The following is a 14,670-nucleotide window of genomic DNA, read 5'->3' as shown; positions in this document are numbered from 1 at the left end:
TATTGTGTGCATTGCACCTTGAGTAGAGCACTTTTTTTTTTTTTTTTTTTTTTTTTTTTTTTTTTTTTTTTTTTTTTTTTTTTTTTCAAAATAGAAACAGTAGCTGGTTTTAAGAAGCATCTATAGGTCAACAAGTTTCTGATAATTGGAGGGTCACAAGTTTGGTTTCTTTGCAGCATAAGTATGTCGGCTCAAAAGTGCTATCAGTAGTGAAGGCACATTGCCACTGGTACTGAGAGCAGAGTATTGGTCGGTGCCGAAGGCATTATTCCGATGTAAAAAAATACAGCGTAACGGTCGAACCGGTGTTCCAACAGTAATCAGTACAAGGTGTGCATCGACCTGACAAGCATACCCACAGAGTACGGTCCAACAAGTGTAGAATGTTTATACTACTTCTAGACTTGTATGCAGATGTCAGATTTGGGCACTGAGCACGAGCTATAGCTTAGTCCCAGGAATCGTGCAGTCCATGTGACAGGCGTGTGTTGACATATGTGGACCGACGTGCTACAAACATTTACGAGTAAATATGGCTACTCGTGATTTGCAAGGTGATAGATATTGCCAACCCATTTTGTAATATCCACCCTGTAGATAATACTCAGATATGCGCCGCGGCACCTGCTGGCACCGTAAATGTTGAATATTTCACCATCAGCATCTGTGCAACCCAGCCACGAGAGACTGCTTGTTGTGGGCCATACGACTCGTGCACATAGCGCAACATCTGCCGAGACGTCTGCTGGAGCCCTCTGTGCAACAGGCACTCGCTCTTGTGTTGTGGTCATAGTTATTGTCAGCAACTGTTTGTATCAGTACCTGGATTGTTTCTATGTTTGTGTCTATGTTCTCAACTGTTGTTCACTTGTATGTGGAGGAAGAATAAACTTCTGTTCATTTTGGGCCTACTGTTGTTTGTGGCTGACTTTACGACATAAAGTTTACTCATTTTGCTTTTAAGCTGCAGAATATCAATACGAGAATATTGTTAAATAATGTTGAACGTATATGGTCATGAGGTTGACATACCGTATTTACTCGAATCTAAGCCGCACTTTTTTTCCGGTTTTTGTAATCCAAAAAACCACCTGCAGCTTAGAATCGAGTGAAAAGCAAGCGGAAGCTCTGAAAAATGTTGGTAGGTGCCGCCACAACTAACTTCTGCCGTCGAATATATGTAGCGCTGCACAGGCATGCTTTGTAGGCACAAAGATAAATACTGGCGCCAAAACCTCTGCGTCAGTAAAAAAAAGAAAAAAGGGGGGGGGGGGGGGGTGGAAGACGAGCTTTTTTCTCCACCCCGAGTTTCGACCACTGCATTTTCGTATATTATTCAACAAAGTAAATACAAATTCCGTATTGTTCATCTTCGAATGTAGCAGAATTTCAATGTAATACGAAAATCCGACTGGCAAGACTGTTTGGGATGTTTGTCAATATGGCCAACTCTACGTTCTGAATTTTTTCCTACCTGTGACGAGAGATGGTTGCTAATAGGAACCTGATGAAATGTGAATCACGTGCAGTATTCTCTTCACCATAAGAGTAATACGAATATAAACATTTTGCCATGTATTCTTTCGTGTTTGCTGCTATCTCATTTAAATCCTGTCTGCCTAATAAACTACGAAACTAGAGTGAGACAACAGCAAACGCGGGAGAATATACGTATCGTTTCATGTTTATATTCGTATTATTCTTATGCCTAATAGTGATACAGTCAGAAATAAAGCACGGCAACTGACTAGATTTTTAAATCTAAGATGACTCTAATTTCTGTGCAGAATTTGATGTACTAAAGAAGCAGCAGCAAAGATTTTCAAACGGAGAAAAATTTTCGCCTAACTCTCGTTCAGAACTATGTTCTATCATACGCGCAGTCTATTATTTGGTTCTTGTTGATCATTATCAAAGAAAGCAGCAGTGTAAGTAACAACAAATAGCAGTCTCTTGTCATTGTTTCGCTAATGAGACGATTCCTCTTTTTTAATTGTAAGCGGCGGTAGTGCGCAGCGCACAAAAGCAAGCAATGCCGCGGGCGGTGACAGGCCTTAACACGGACTGTCAGAATGCGACAAACAATGCATGACACAGTACAGTAATGCATTTTCAGCTTAGAGTGATGTAAACACCTATAACAAAGAAAACGGCACTTATCAGATCAAAGCAAAATAAGCAATCGATTCAAACCAGACGAAGCACGTGAAAAAGGAAGAGTACCCGTATAAATACGGACGGAGCGCCTGACGCATAGCAATGGCTACCTGGTAAAGCTTAACTGCTAAGCTTATGACTCGAACCAAACTACTGTAGCTGCATCGTCATTCATTGGACCTAAATTGTGTCTCATATTACAATGGACCAACTTTGTTTCGATTTGGAGGTGCGGCCTAAAACGTTTTTCTCCCCTTGAATTTCGAGTCTCAGATTTCAAGTGCGGCTTAGATTCGGGAATTTTTTTTTTTTCATTTATTTCGAGTCTCATTTTTCAGGTTCGGCTTAGATTCGAGTGCAGCTTAGATTCGAGTAAATACGGTACTATGTACTGTGCTAACATTACTTAACTTTTTTTTTAGGATAAAATGTGTTCTCGAACAAGATTTTGAGACACATGTGGCAGATGTGTCAATTTTCCCCTGCTCTTTCCCTACCTTAACAGCCCACTCCACTGTACAGTACTTTATGCTCGAGCATTAGACAGTTGCAGTGGGGCAGAGCATTCAAGAAACAGCTGGTGTGTGAGAAATTTTAAAGGTGTACATTCAGAAGCTCATAACTACATACATCTGAATTATGGTCCAAATTTTCATGTGGGATTGATGTCTCAGACTTATCTCACAACTGTACTTTGTTTTCCTTAAAATATAGGTTTGATTTGTTTCCTAGTCAGCCATTGTCGTGTAGTGTTTGGTCTTTGAGTGTGTAGATATATTCTTGTTATTGTATATATATATATCTCTGGCTTCAGAGAAGGCTGAGCTCAACCTTTTTGTCCTCTATTTCTCCCTCATTACTCTGGTTTCTCCCATGTATTTAAACCTGTCCACCTTTTTGCACAGTGCCTTGTTTTCAAATCCCCACTGATATACAGTCCTCTTTTAGGTGATACCCAGTCCCTTCTGATGCTAACTTGATTAGGCTGACGAACTCTACATCATTCTGTCTCGCTTACACTTACTCTGTCATCTGCAAAGGCTAGGCAGTCCACTTGGGCCCTGTTGTTCTTTGTGTGCACCATGTGCATTTTTGGTTTTAATTGTTTATTGCTCTCCACCCCAGTTTCCCCATTGCTTTGTTGCTTCTGATAGTGTTCCTCTGAATCTTACCATTGCCTTTGTGTTCATTAGGATTTTCATTAGCAACTCTCGTGTAGTGCCATCTAGTCCCCTGTTAATCAAGATCATTCCGAAAGTATCACTCAAAGGAGCAGTAAACCTTTGTGAAGTCCACAAAGGTTACTGCGTGCTCTCTCTCTCTCTCTCTCTCTCTCTCTCTCTCTCTCTCTCTCTCTATAAAAAAAAAAGCCCTGTGTTCTCTCAGTTGTTTCAATGTGAAGCTCTTGTTCTGTGCATCCTTGTCCCGTCTTAAATCCTGCTCGATTGTCTCCAACTTTACTTCCTATCTGTTCTTCTGCTCTCTTCAGGAGTTTCAACAGCACCTTGTATCCAGCCTCTGGTAGTAATATTCTTTATAGTTGTTTGCATCTCCCTTGTCCTCCTCTGTAAATATTGCCACTGCAATCCCTTGCTTCCATATGTCTGTTAACTTCTTTGTCTTCCAGTCTGGCAGATTACCTCAGTCACATTATGTACCACTGTTTTGTCTACCCACTTTATTGTCTCAGCTACTACGACATATTCTCCAATTACCTTAAGGTTCTTTAGATTGTGACCTGAATGACCTAATCCCTGGTTGGAAGGCATTAATGTCTCTTTTCTTTGTCTGTCCACCAATTCCAGCTAATCTTCAGGCAGTTCATGGTTCAGCACGTCATGACAGTACTCACTAATGGCCAGTTCCTCTTTCCTATCTCTTATAAACTGTACTCTGCCCCTGTATCCATTCAGATCCGTTTTTAATTTTCGAAATAAGTCTTTAGTGTCATTTTTAAAGTTTTACTCAACCGTGTCCATTTTTTCCTTCATCTTCAGACTTCTGGTCCATCTTATTGTTTATGTCACTTCCTTTCTTGTTCCCATTAACATCTCCTATTTTTCGGAATCTTTCTTGTTGCCCTGATCTTTGCAGAATTTTTTGAGGTTCTTTACTGCTACCTGACAGTCATTGTTCCACTTCCAGTGTTTCATTATCTTTCCTTCTTTCCCCTTAGTTCAGTGTGCTTCCATATGTTCAGCTTCATGCCTTCCTGTTCATAATATGTTTCAGTTCCTTCCTCATTTTTGCCTTGATCTTAATTTCTCTCTGCCTGTTTTATGCCAGAGACAGGCAAAATGTACAGAAAGGTGAATAACATACATAGAACTGCCATTTTTCAGGCAAAGAAATGACTTACGCAGACACAAGTACAGGAAACATAAGGGGACTACCTTACAAAATTTTAACAGAAAAAGTGAAAACGCCACTCATCATACCAACACTGCAACAAGATAATGCCACATGAACACTTGGGTAGAGGAGCACTGAAGAACACTTACTGCAAAAACTCCTACTTGATGATGATCTAAACACAGAATACAGACACAAACCAACCTACAGACAGAACTAGAACTTGACTACAGAACAGAAACGATCATTTGTCCTTTTGCACGGGAGCAGTAATGAGACTAAAGAGGAAAAAAGCCCCTGGGCCAAATAGCATGCACACAGAAGTCCTACAGCAGGTTGCACTACTCATTACCCACTTTCTCATCCTAAACAAAGCCCTGTGACTGGGGACAATATTCACAGTGTGGAAAATAGCAAACACTAATCCTCAAGAGCGCGCGCACACACACACACACACACACACACACACACACACACACACACACACACACACACTCTTTTGCTTAAGTCAAGGACACCGACTGACTATAGTCACATAGGGAGCCAATGGGACCTGAATCAATATGGATTTTGGAAAAACAAGTCAATTAACAATACAGTAAATAGAGCCCTCCACATACTAGAAAGCAGAGATCATAAACATGTAAATGATCTAATTAGTGTATGTCCGACTGACTGCTACTTAGTCAGTCTGCAATGCCCCCGTGATTGTGCATGTCTTTTTCTTTTGTGGTTTGTCCTAGAAACGTATTCCAATAAGTCACAGTTCAGTTGCCCTTTCACAGCTTTTCCTTGCCTTCCTATAGTGATGGTTATTCATTAACTATTCCCTTATATTGGTTCTTCCTTTCAATGTGTGCATTATAGCCACCCAAGAGAATCTTCCCTTGTCTATGTAGTATGATTTTCAGAGTGTCATCCACCTCCTTCTAGAAACTGTGTACTTCTGTTAGGTCCTTCCTGTTCTTGTCATTTTTCTTTGTGTGTCCGTTTTCTGTTGTGTGAGTTTAGTTCCTTGCCCAGATGGTCAGCTTTGAGATCATCTGTTGCGACCTACTCTTCACTTCAGTTATGCCACATCTGATCTACTATGAACCCCACACAAAAGCACCTAGGGATGTATCTTTTCTTTTTCACTTCAGTTCCTAGTTTGCTTTTCAGAACTACAAAGCCATCTGACTGTGCCGTATTTTGTCTCTTGCATTGCTGTATCTCGTTGCTGCTTTCATACCATCTGCTACCTGTTTATGGTCTCAATTTTGAAAATCCACTTAATCTTAATCTTGGTTCTTGAGAGCTCCTATTCGTCCTTTATGCCATTTCTGGCAAGTCCCCCAGATTCTGGATGCTTGCTCACATCAACCTCGGTTGAGAGTGTTTGTTCCCCTTGGGATAATCTCATTTGGATTGTGCAGTCTGTTCTGTGATCTAAAAGGAATATTTGTTGGATGGCTAGTGTCCATGTAGTTTGAAGACTGAGGTTTTTACTCCCAGAAGTTGAATTCAGACTGCTTCTGATGTGGAGGCACAAGACACCTTTGGTCACTTCCCCTAACGTGGAGTACAGACACAGTGACACATTTTGGTCTCTCTGTCACTGCCTCTGCTGTTGGGAAGTCAAATTCCTCTTTCACCTGACATACTATTTGCTGGACTTCACGTGTTGTCCTAGGGAGAGGCCAGTCCTAGGAAGAGGCCGTTTATGGTTGCTACCATCCAGAGCTAGATGATTTCAATTTTTTATGGGGTTGCTACTCCTCTCCCTTCTCTTTCGCTATTTTTTTTTTTTTTATATATCTCTATAAGTGTAAGCAAACATTCTGGTCAGGGGAGGATGAAAGTTCAAAAGCGCAATCAGTACCACTGCTTTTTATGAGCATATTTGTTGCACAGCAACTCGTGTTGAATGCTATTCAAGTCCTGTTCCCTTAGTCTCACTCCTACTTGTTCATAGAGAATTAGTCTCGCTCTCAACCAACCAGTCAGTCAGTCTGCTGTCAACTATTTTAGTCATCTGTTTCTGTTTACTAGCCACTGATGAAATTCTTAACTTCGCTCGTGGACACACACATTTCCAGTCAGAACTATCTTGAAAATGACCGGTGATATTTCTTTTTCAGAATGTTGTGGTCTTACTGGCATTCCTCTTTCGATTTTTTGAATTTCCTTCCCAAAGTAACATAATATGTCTGATTTATCTGATTTTCATTGCTTGTTGCTATAAAGAAAGAAGTCATTTTCTGCTTAACACACTCCATGCCAAGCCCCTAAAATTTATGGGCCACTGGACTTCAGAAAATCGCCATGCCCGTAGAATTTACGGGCTACAGTGTTTTCGTCGAGTATCATTGCTTTGACACAGTTCTGATGGTTTTGAACAGTGGTATGGGCTTCCTAGGATCTTAGCTCGGGCTTGTGTTCGCAGATGGTGCGAGAAGTATCTTTCTCTCAGGGATATTTGAGGATAATGTATCTTCACGCCAACGTTTGCGCAAAGCGCTTTATTCGCACCAGCGCCGGCACGTGGACGAATTGTAGGTTGTGAACTTTGTTTGAAATGACACGGAGAGTACTATCCAATCGGTAAATAAGTGGCTTACTCATGATGGAAGAGGTTTTAGATGATACAGAGAGTGCAGAAGAGGATGAGGAAGAGAATGGCATTTTTAAGGTGCATGAATTATTACTTATACATTATGTGGTGGTGTTACTATTTACACAAGAAACTTACATTGTGTTATGCATTTTGTTAGGCTTTGCTCCAACCACACTGTCACAGGCTATATTATTGTTTTCAGTTGACGATCTGAACGAAAGTAGCTCGTCAGAAGGGGCTGGAAGCAATGAGGAATTTCAGTACACACTGCATGATGTTTCTGTTGCTGAAGCTGATGTCTGGAGTGCAGCTGATTTTTTACATCTTCACCTATCAACACAATGCCAAGAAAAATACTTGCAGACGTCAATTCTACAAGTTTTTCTAACGGACAAAGATGTTGGATACTTGTAAGCACAAGAAAATCTATATGCAGCACAAACAATTATAAAGAAACACAGTAAAAATGAACTGAAACCTCATTCATTATTGATTTCGTGGAAGCCAGTTACGTTGACTGAAATGAGATGTTTCTTGGGCATAATTTACCATATGTGCGTTTCCAGAACGCCAAGAATGGCAGATCACTGGTGCTCTAATCCCGTTGTAAGTTGCAATTTCTGTCCACATGTAATGAGTTGTTCACGGTATAATCAGATACTTTCTTGCTTACATCTCACTGATAACGGTAAGCAAAAAAAGCCAGGAGGAGGAGGAGGATTTCACCCACTCTTCAAAATCCTTCCTTATCACAACAGGCTGAGGGAATGTTGTATTTAAGCATTTCATCCATACGGCTTGAAGATGTACGCTGTTGCATAGACAAGCAGTGGTTATGTCCTCAGTTTTCAAGTGTATGCTGGAAAGCAGGCACTTGACAACGCATCATCAGCAGTTGTCTTGAGGCTCCTGTCTGAAGGCAACCTGTTGCATAAAGCTCACACTGTGTACTTTGATAGATTTTATTCGAGTCCAGATCTGTTTCAGCAGTTGGCTCAAGCAGGAACTGGTGCTGTAGGCACTTTGAGCAAGTCGGGGAGATCGATGCCCCAAGATTTAGTAGCAACTAAACTACAGAAGGGAGAAATGACCTACAGACGTAGAGGTAATGTGTTGGAAATGAAATGGAAGGACAAGAGGGATGTGTATTCATTATCAAGTAGGAATGACATCATTTGGTACACACACAAAAAGGAATGTTTCATTTGTACCGAAGCCACTTTAATTGCAAGAAGGCTGGGGTCGACCTAGCAGACCAACGCTTACAGTACAATGTATTTCGACACAGGACAGTAAAATGGTGGAGGAAACTGTATTTTCACCTGCTGCTTATGGGAGTGTCAAATTCATTCTTGTTGTACAATTTGGTGCACCAGAAGAAAATGAAAATCACTGACTTTTTTATAACACTTACAGCTGAGTTCACTCAGGAGGAAGTGCAACAAGTCGTTGGTACAAGTGTACAAAGTGAAACTGTGGGCAGATTATCATAAAGGCATTTTCTGCAGCACATCCCATCAACATCCAAGCAGTACACTGCACGTGTGTGCCATGTATGCAGCTCCAGGAGCAAGAAAGGAACTGGAAAAACTTCCTGCAAAGAAATGTGGTACCAATGTGAGCAGTGTGGTGTTGCATTGTAGGTGGAACTGTATTTCAAAATTTACCACACAAAGAAACATTATGATTCTGTGTGAGAATTGAGTTGAGGAATAAAGAGTGGATATAAATAAAATATTTTCACTTTATAAAATTTTTGCTGTATTTTATTTGAATATATGACTTTTTTAAATTTACAAAAACATGGCAGTTAATTATGTGATTACCTTCAAACGCTATTAAATACGCCATAAACATCTCACCATAATTTAAAAGTAGAAGGAAGTAGAATTTAGATGGTGGGCTATTTATCAAAATACATTAACAAATGCGACCATAGCAGGTATCTAAATATTGAGAAAATTGTCTGGTTTCTGAAGCCGGATAGACAGAATAGGGCTGGAACTGAAAGTGTTAATAAGAAAAGCATGTGCTTCACCTTTGCAGGAAGAGCCATCAGATCCAGTTTCTACACCATCCAGCAGCCGCAAAAGGAAGGCGTCTGCCTCTGTGGACAGCCCTGAAAAGTGTAATGGGTGAGTGCCCTTGATGATGCTTAACGTTAGACTTAGTGCTCACTGTTGCTTAAGGAACAGAGTGTGATTTTGCTGTAGGGTACCCATGTAAATGTTGAAATCAGACACACTCTTAACAATTGTCTATTTATTGTTGACCGTTTTCAGTTAACTTCCTTTTCACAAAGCATCACCAATTGACTTACTGTGGGCCATACTACTGTGTGAGACATATAGTGACAAAAATATTAGCTAGCTTTAATATTTGATTCACTGGTGTCATAGAATAGATCAGAACACTCCTCAGTGCATTTCAGATAGATCTTCACACAGTCAGTTTGCAGAATGTAATGTAATTGTCACTGTTTCTTGGGAAGAAAATTTGGCCAGTGACGTATTCTGCTAGCATCAGAAGTTAACCTATTATTGTTGTGATCTCTCGTGTTATAGTACTGGGATTTAAGCTTTTGTGACTTCTCAATCCTGCTATTATTGATTGGTTTATTTGAAGACATATTATGAAATAGCCTGAGGACTCCGTGTTCCTTCATGCATTCTCTCATGAAAGTCTCTCAGTATGGAAAGCAAAAAATTTAGTTTTTGCAGTACCTAAAAATAAAGCTGCCAATATGCATTGATAAGTGTTTTAATGAAAATTACTTAAACAGTGAAACATCTAGCTCCATTGCAGAAGAGAGTGCATTTTTTGTTGTTTTGCAGGCAGAAAGAAAACAGGATGGATAAAGTGAAAAGACAATATTTGCTACCTTGTGTTTTTTAATGTGTTTCTATGTATGTATTTTCTTGAGCAACAAAATGTTGACATTTTGTATGATAGCTTTCCTGTTCTTTCAGATTCTTATAGTGTGTGGAATTTAACATATAGGCTGTCAAGAATACCCATTATGAATGCTTTTTTGCCATCAAAAAAATTGACTGGTATTGGGAGTTCCTTGAGACTTTGTCTGCCCCACAAAAGTCAGAATAGTCTCATATTACCTCACTTTCACTCGTCAGACTGAGTGATATGCTGTTCTGTTGATGTTTGGTCTAGTGTGAAGACATCACCATTTGATGCTGCCGACCCATTCTGCTGACATCCATTGTAAATTGACCTTGACCCTACCATTTTTGTGAGAGCGAAATATGCCTCACTAAGCTCAATATTTCCACTGGTTCGTTGTCGATGGAGTCCTGTAAGTTTGATGTATACGGAAAAATTTGGTTGGCAACTCTAGTGGTAGAGGGGATCCCCTGACCAGAGCAAGCATCGCAGGAACATGGTAGCACATAACCTCATGGTGTAGTGTTCAGTTGTGGGAAAGATCGGTAAGAAGCCCCGGCAAGTGTGAGCCATGTACTGTGGTCTGCTTGCTACCCACAGAAGGGATAATGCCTCTCGAATTTTTTTCACGAATTGAATTGGTTTATGGTGAAGGTGTTATGAACAGAACAAGTGTGTTTAAGTGGTGTGGGGATTTTAGTGAATGCAGAATAAATGTTCATGATGAACTGAGGATGACCTACCGTTTTGATTGATGAATTGGTGCAGAAAATCAACTAAATTGTTAGTCAAGACCATTGATTGACAGTGGCCGAAATTTCTGTTATGTTTCCACAAGTTTCCACAAATCTTATGAGACATTCACAGAAAGACTGAGATACCAGAAACTGTGCGCTTGTGGTGTTCCAAAACAGCTGACAGATCAGCACAAGAAAAATTGCCAATAGCCCCTACAAGTTTCTCGAGTGACTTGAGATGGAGGATGTGAATTTTCTGACCTCTGTTGTGGCTGGAGATGAAATGTGGTTCGGTCATTACACACGTGATACAAAAATACAGTCGTCACAGTGATGCCAGACCAGTTCCCCATCTGCTAAAAAATTCAAAACCACAATTTTAGGCAAAAAAATAATAGCACAAGTGTTTTTGGACCAAAAAGGCATCATTTTGATCTAATTTCTGCCTCCGGAGGAGACCGTCAATGCTAAATGATATCGTGAAACCCTGATGAGAGGAGTGTGCTTGTTGCACGACAGCGCCTGCCCCCACGCAGTGTTAGCCGCTGAAGCACTCTTGGACACATTCGGTTTGGGATGTTTTGAACCCCCTCTCCCTTCTCTCCTTCTGTATTCTGTCGGCTTGGCACTTTCAGATTATCATATTTTCAGCTCCCTGAAACCACACAAGTGAAATTAAATTCTCAACTGACGAGCAGGTGTAGAAAGGAACTCGCAGGAGAGTTCTTCGAAAAAGCATAAAGAAGCTCGTGCCACGTCTCACACTGTATGCGTCGAATGGGATGGCTCTTATGTTAACAAGTGTAGCAACAGTTCCTTTTAATTTTTTTCTTGTACACTTTTGTAGAAATATATAAAAATTAGTACACTTATTTTCTGAAAATTTCTCATAGTTGGTCTAATAATTACGTGATAAGCTGATTAATCAGGTGAGCGGTTTCCAGTCAGATATCACACAGAAATGTTGGAACACGTGAGGCAATACTAACCTTACGACTTATCTTAGAAGAAAGATTAAGAAAAGGCAAACCTACATTACTAGCATTTGTAGACTTAGAGAAAGCTTTTGACAATGTTGACAGGAATACTCTCTTTCAAATTCTGAAGGTCGCAGGGGTAAAATACAGGGAGCGAAAGGCTATTTACAATTTGTACAGAAACCAGATGGCAGTTATAAGAGTCGAGGGGCATGAAAGGGAAGCAGTGGTTGGGAAAGGAGTGAGACAGGGTTGTAGCCTCTCCCCAATGTTGTTCAATCTGTATATTGAGCAAGCAGTAAAGGAAACAAAAGAAAAATTCGGAGTAGGTATTAAAATTCATGGAGAAGAAGTAAAAACTTTGAGGTTCGCCGATGACATTGTAATTCTGTCAGAGCCCGCAAAGGACTTGGAAGAGCAGTTGAACGGAATGGACAGTGTCTTGAAAGGAGGATATAAGATGAACATCAACAAAAGCAAAACGAGGATAATGGAATGTAGTCGAATTAAGTCAGGTGATGCTGAGGGAATTAGATTAGGAAATCAGACACTTAAAGTAGTTAAGGAGTTTTGCTATTTAGGGAGTAAAATAACTGATGATGGTCGAAGTAGAGAGAATATAAAATGAAGACTGGCAATGGCAAGGAAATCGTTTCTGAAGAAGAGAAATTTGTTAACATCGAGTATAGATTTAAGTGTCAGTAAGTCGTTTCTGAAAGTATTTGTATGGAGTGTAGCCATGTATGGAAGTGAAACATGGACGATAACTAGTTTGGACAAGAAGAGAATAGAAGCTTTCGAAATGTGGTGCTACAGAAGAATGCTGAAGATAAGGTGGGTAGATCACGTAACTAATGAGGAGGTATTGAATAGGATTGGGGAGAAGAGAAGCTTGTGGCACAACTTGACTAGAAGAAGGGATCGGTTGGTAGGACATGTTTTGAGGCATCAAGGGATCACAAATTTAGCATTGGAGGGCAGCGTGGAGGGTAAAAATCGTAGAGGGAGACCAAGAGATGAATACACTAAGCAGATTCAGAAGGATGTAGGTTGCAGTAAGTACTGGGAGATGAAGAAGCTTGCACAGGATAGAGTAGCATGGAGAGCTGCATCAAACCAGTCTCAGGACTGAAGACCACAACAACAACAACAACATCACACAGAATCAAAACTGCATGCAGTGAAGGAGAATTTACTTTTTGATTTTACTGAATGAACACTGTCAATCTGATGTCTAAAGTGAGCTTTCACTAGAGAAGACAGTCTCACACACTCTCCAGTAATGTCTATGCAGCTGCGGGAGAGTACGGATGTGTGCATTGGCAGGGTATGGAGTGACAATCTTAGTGTGTTTGGCTACTACACGTGTAAAGGTCACCAGAAGCCTGAGCTGAAATATTCTGGGGGCAGGTGACACGTATCTGGCAGTTCTCTCAAAATTTCATGAAATATACTATTTTGATTATACATGTTCCTTTTTTAAAAAAGCGGTTTAAAGTTGTCACATGTAACTGACCCTGTGTACTCCGCAAAAAGTAAAAGAATGTCAAGCGTACTATTTGTTGTCCAGTGACAGGAGCTGTTGCTATATATTTGCAGCTCTTAGTAATGATTTTTGATGGACTGTAAAATTTTTGTTGAAAGACATGCAGTTCACTGTCTTAAAAGTTGCCACTCTATAATGGTTATCTTGTAATGTCATGTGTGTTATAAAAGAAAAAAAAATTAATGTATGTTTTCATACAAATATTGGATCTCAGTACTTCGTTGCGATAGGCACAACAAAAAGATTCACTTAATTATAGCTTTCGGCCATTAAGGCCTTTGTTAACAATAGACACACGCGCGCGCGCACACACACACACACACACACACACACACACACACACACACACACTCACACTTATGCAAACCCAACTTGCACACACATCTGCAGTCTCAGGCAACTGAAACCACACTTGTGTATATATGTGTCTATTGTTGACAAAGTCCTTAATGGCTGAAAACTATAATTGTGTGAATCTTTTTGTTGTGCCTATCGCAACTCAACATCTCCGCTATATGGTGAGTAGCAATTTTCCTTCCCTAATATTCTGACATTCCATCCTGGATTTCCCATTGTTTGATCTCAGTACTTCGGTTAGTTAGCAACAAGAGGTCTTTATTCAGAATTTGAAGTAATATTGAAATAAATATGATTAGAATCTGTACTTGATACTGAACTGAAATATGATAAAATTGATGTTGCCCATTTGCCATTCGAGGAATTCACTGTAGATTTCCTCTCGTCTTCCAAAGCACGTTATCTCGCTGATATTACTTCTCTTGCTGTATTGTAGGGGGAGTACTGCTGTCAGTCGTTACCCAGCAGTCACTGTATGTTAGATACTACAGCAGTTTTCTTATTTTTTGTGCTGATGTATTTGTCTCGTAAAGCCTTTACTTCATTGCTTCTGGTATATGTGATCCTCGTTGCATTAGAAACGTTATTATCCATTCGAGAAATGTATTTACTTTCGTGTTCGTAATCGTATTTCCATCATCAGAATGTATTTGAATTTGAAACAAATACTTTGTCACTCATGGTTATTTCATAGTCGCCTTTAACTAGTAGCCGACACTGCCCTAGTGTTTCTATGCTTGTGAAAGCGTTAGAGTGATTGCACTGAAGTGTTATGCATAATTGAATTTGAAGTTCTCGCATTTTTGATATGTTACATTTGTTAAGTGTGGTGATGTCTGCTAGCTCAGGTTGGTAGTGACAACCGGTCGAAGTTATTTGACTCCTTTTGATTATGTGTTGGGTCACAACCTGATTGTGTTAAATTTTCTGCACAGGTCACCTCAGTCTGATGTGGAAAGAGAACAGTCACCGCATTCTGAAACTGAACAGGGTACGTATATAACTTTTTAAATCTGTGATTTCAACATCATTGCTCTTCGAGACTTGCTC

At 40.1% G+C, this 14,670-nt stretch overlaps 1 protein-coding gene across 5 annotated transcripts in view; it reads left to right on the top strand.

The window, feature by feature from the left end:
- LOC126424778 (uncharacterized) overlaps window positions 1–14,670 on the top strand; it is a 124,868-nt gene that overhangs the window by 103,408 nt on the left and 6,790 nt on the right. For 4 of the 5 annotated variants that reach the window (XM_050087539.1, XM_050087538.1, XM_050087540.1 and 1 more), the window contains exons 15-16: window positions 9,152–9,240; window positions 14,556–14,611. In XM_050087539.1, coding sequence (XP_049943496.1) covers window positions 9,152–9,240; window positions 14,556–14,611 — 145 coding nt within the window. The remainder of the gene's footprint in view (window positions 1–9,151; window positions 9,241–14,555; window positions 14,612–14,670) is intronic. The other variant, XM_050087542.1, reaches the window with a different exon arrangement.

Source organism: Schistocerca serialis, chromosome 10 (genome assembly GCF_023864345.2).
Source record: "Schistocerca serialis cubense isolate TAMUIC-IGC-003099 chromosome 10, iqSchSeri2.2, whole genome shotgun sequence".
Classification (NCBI taxonomy): Eukaryota; Metazoa; Arthropoda; class Insecta; order Orthoptera; family Acrididae; genus Schistocerca; species Schistocerca serialis.
This window is presented reverse-complemented; position numbering and strand designations above follow the sequence as displayed.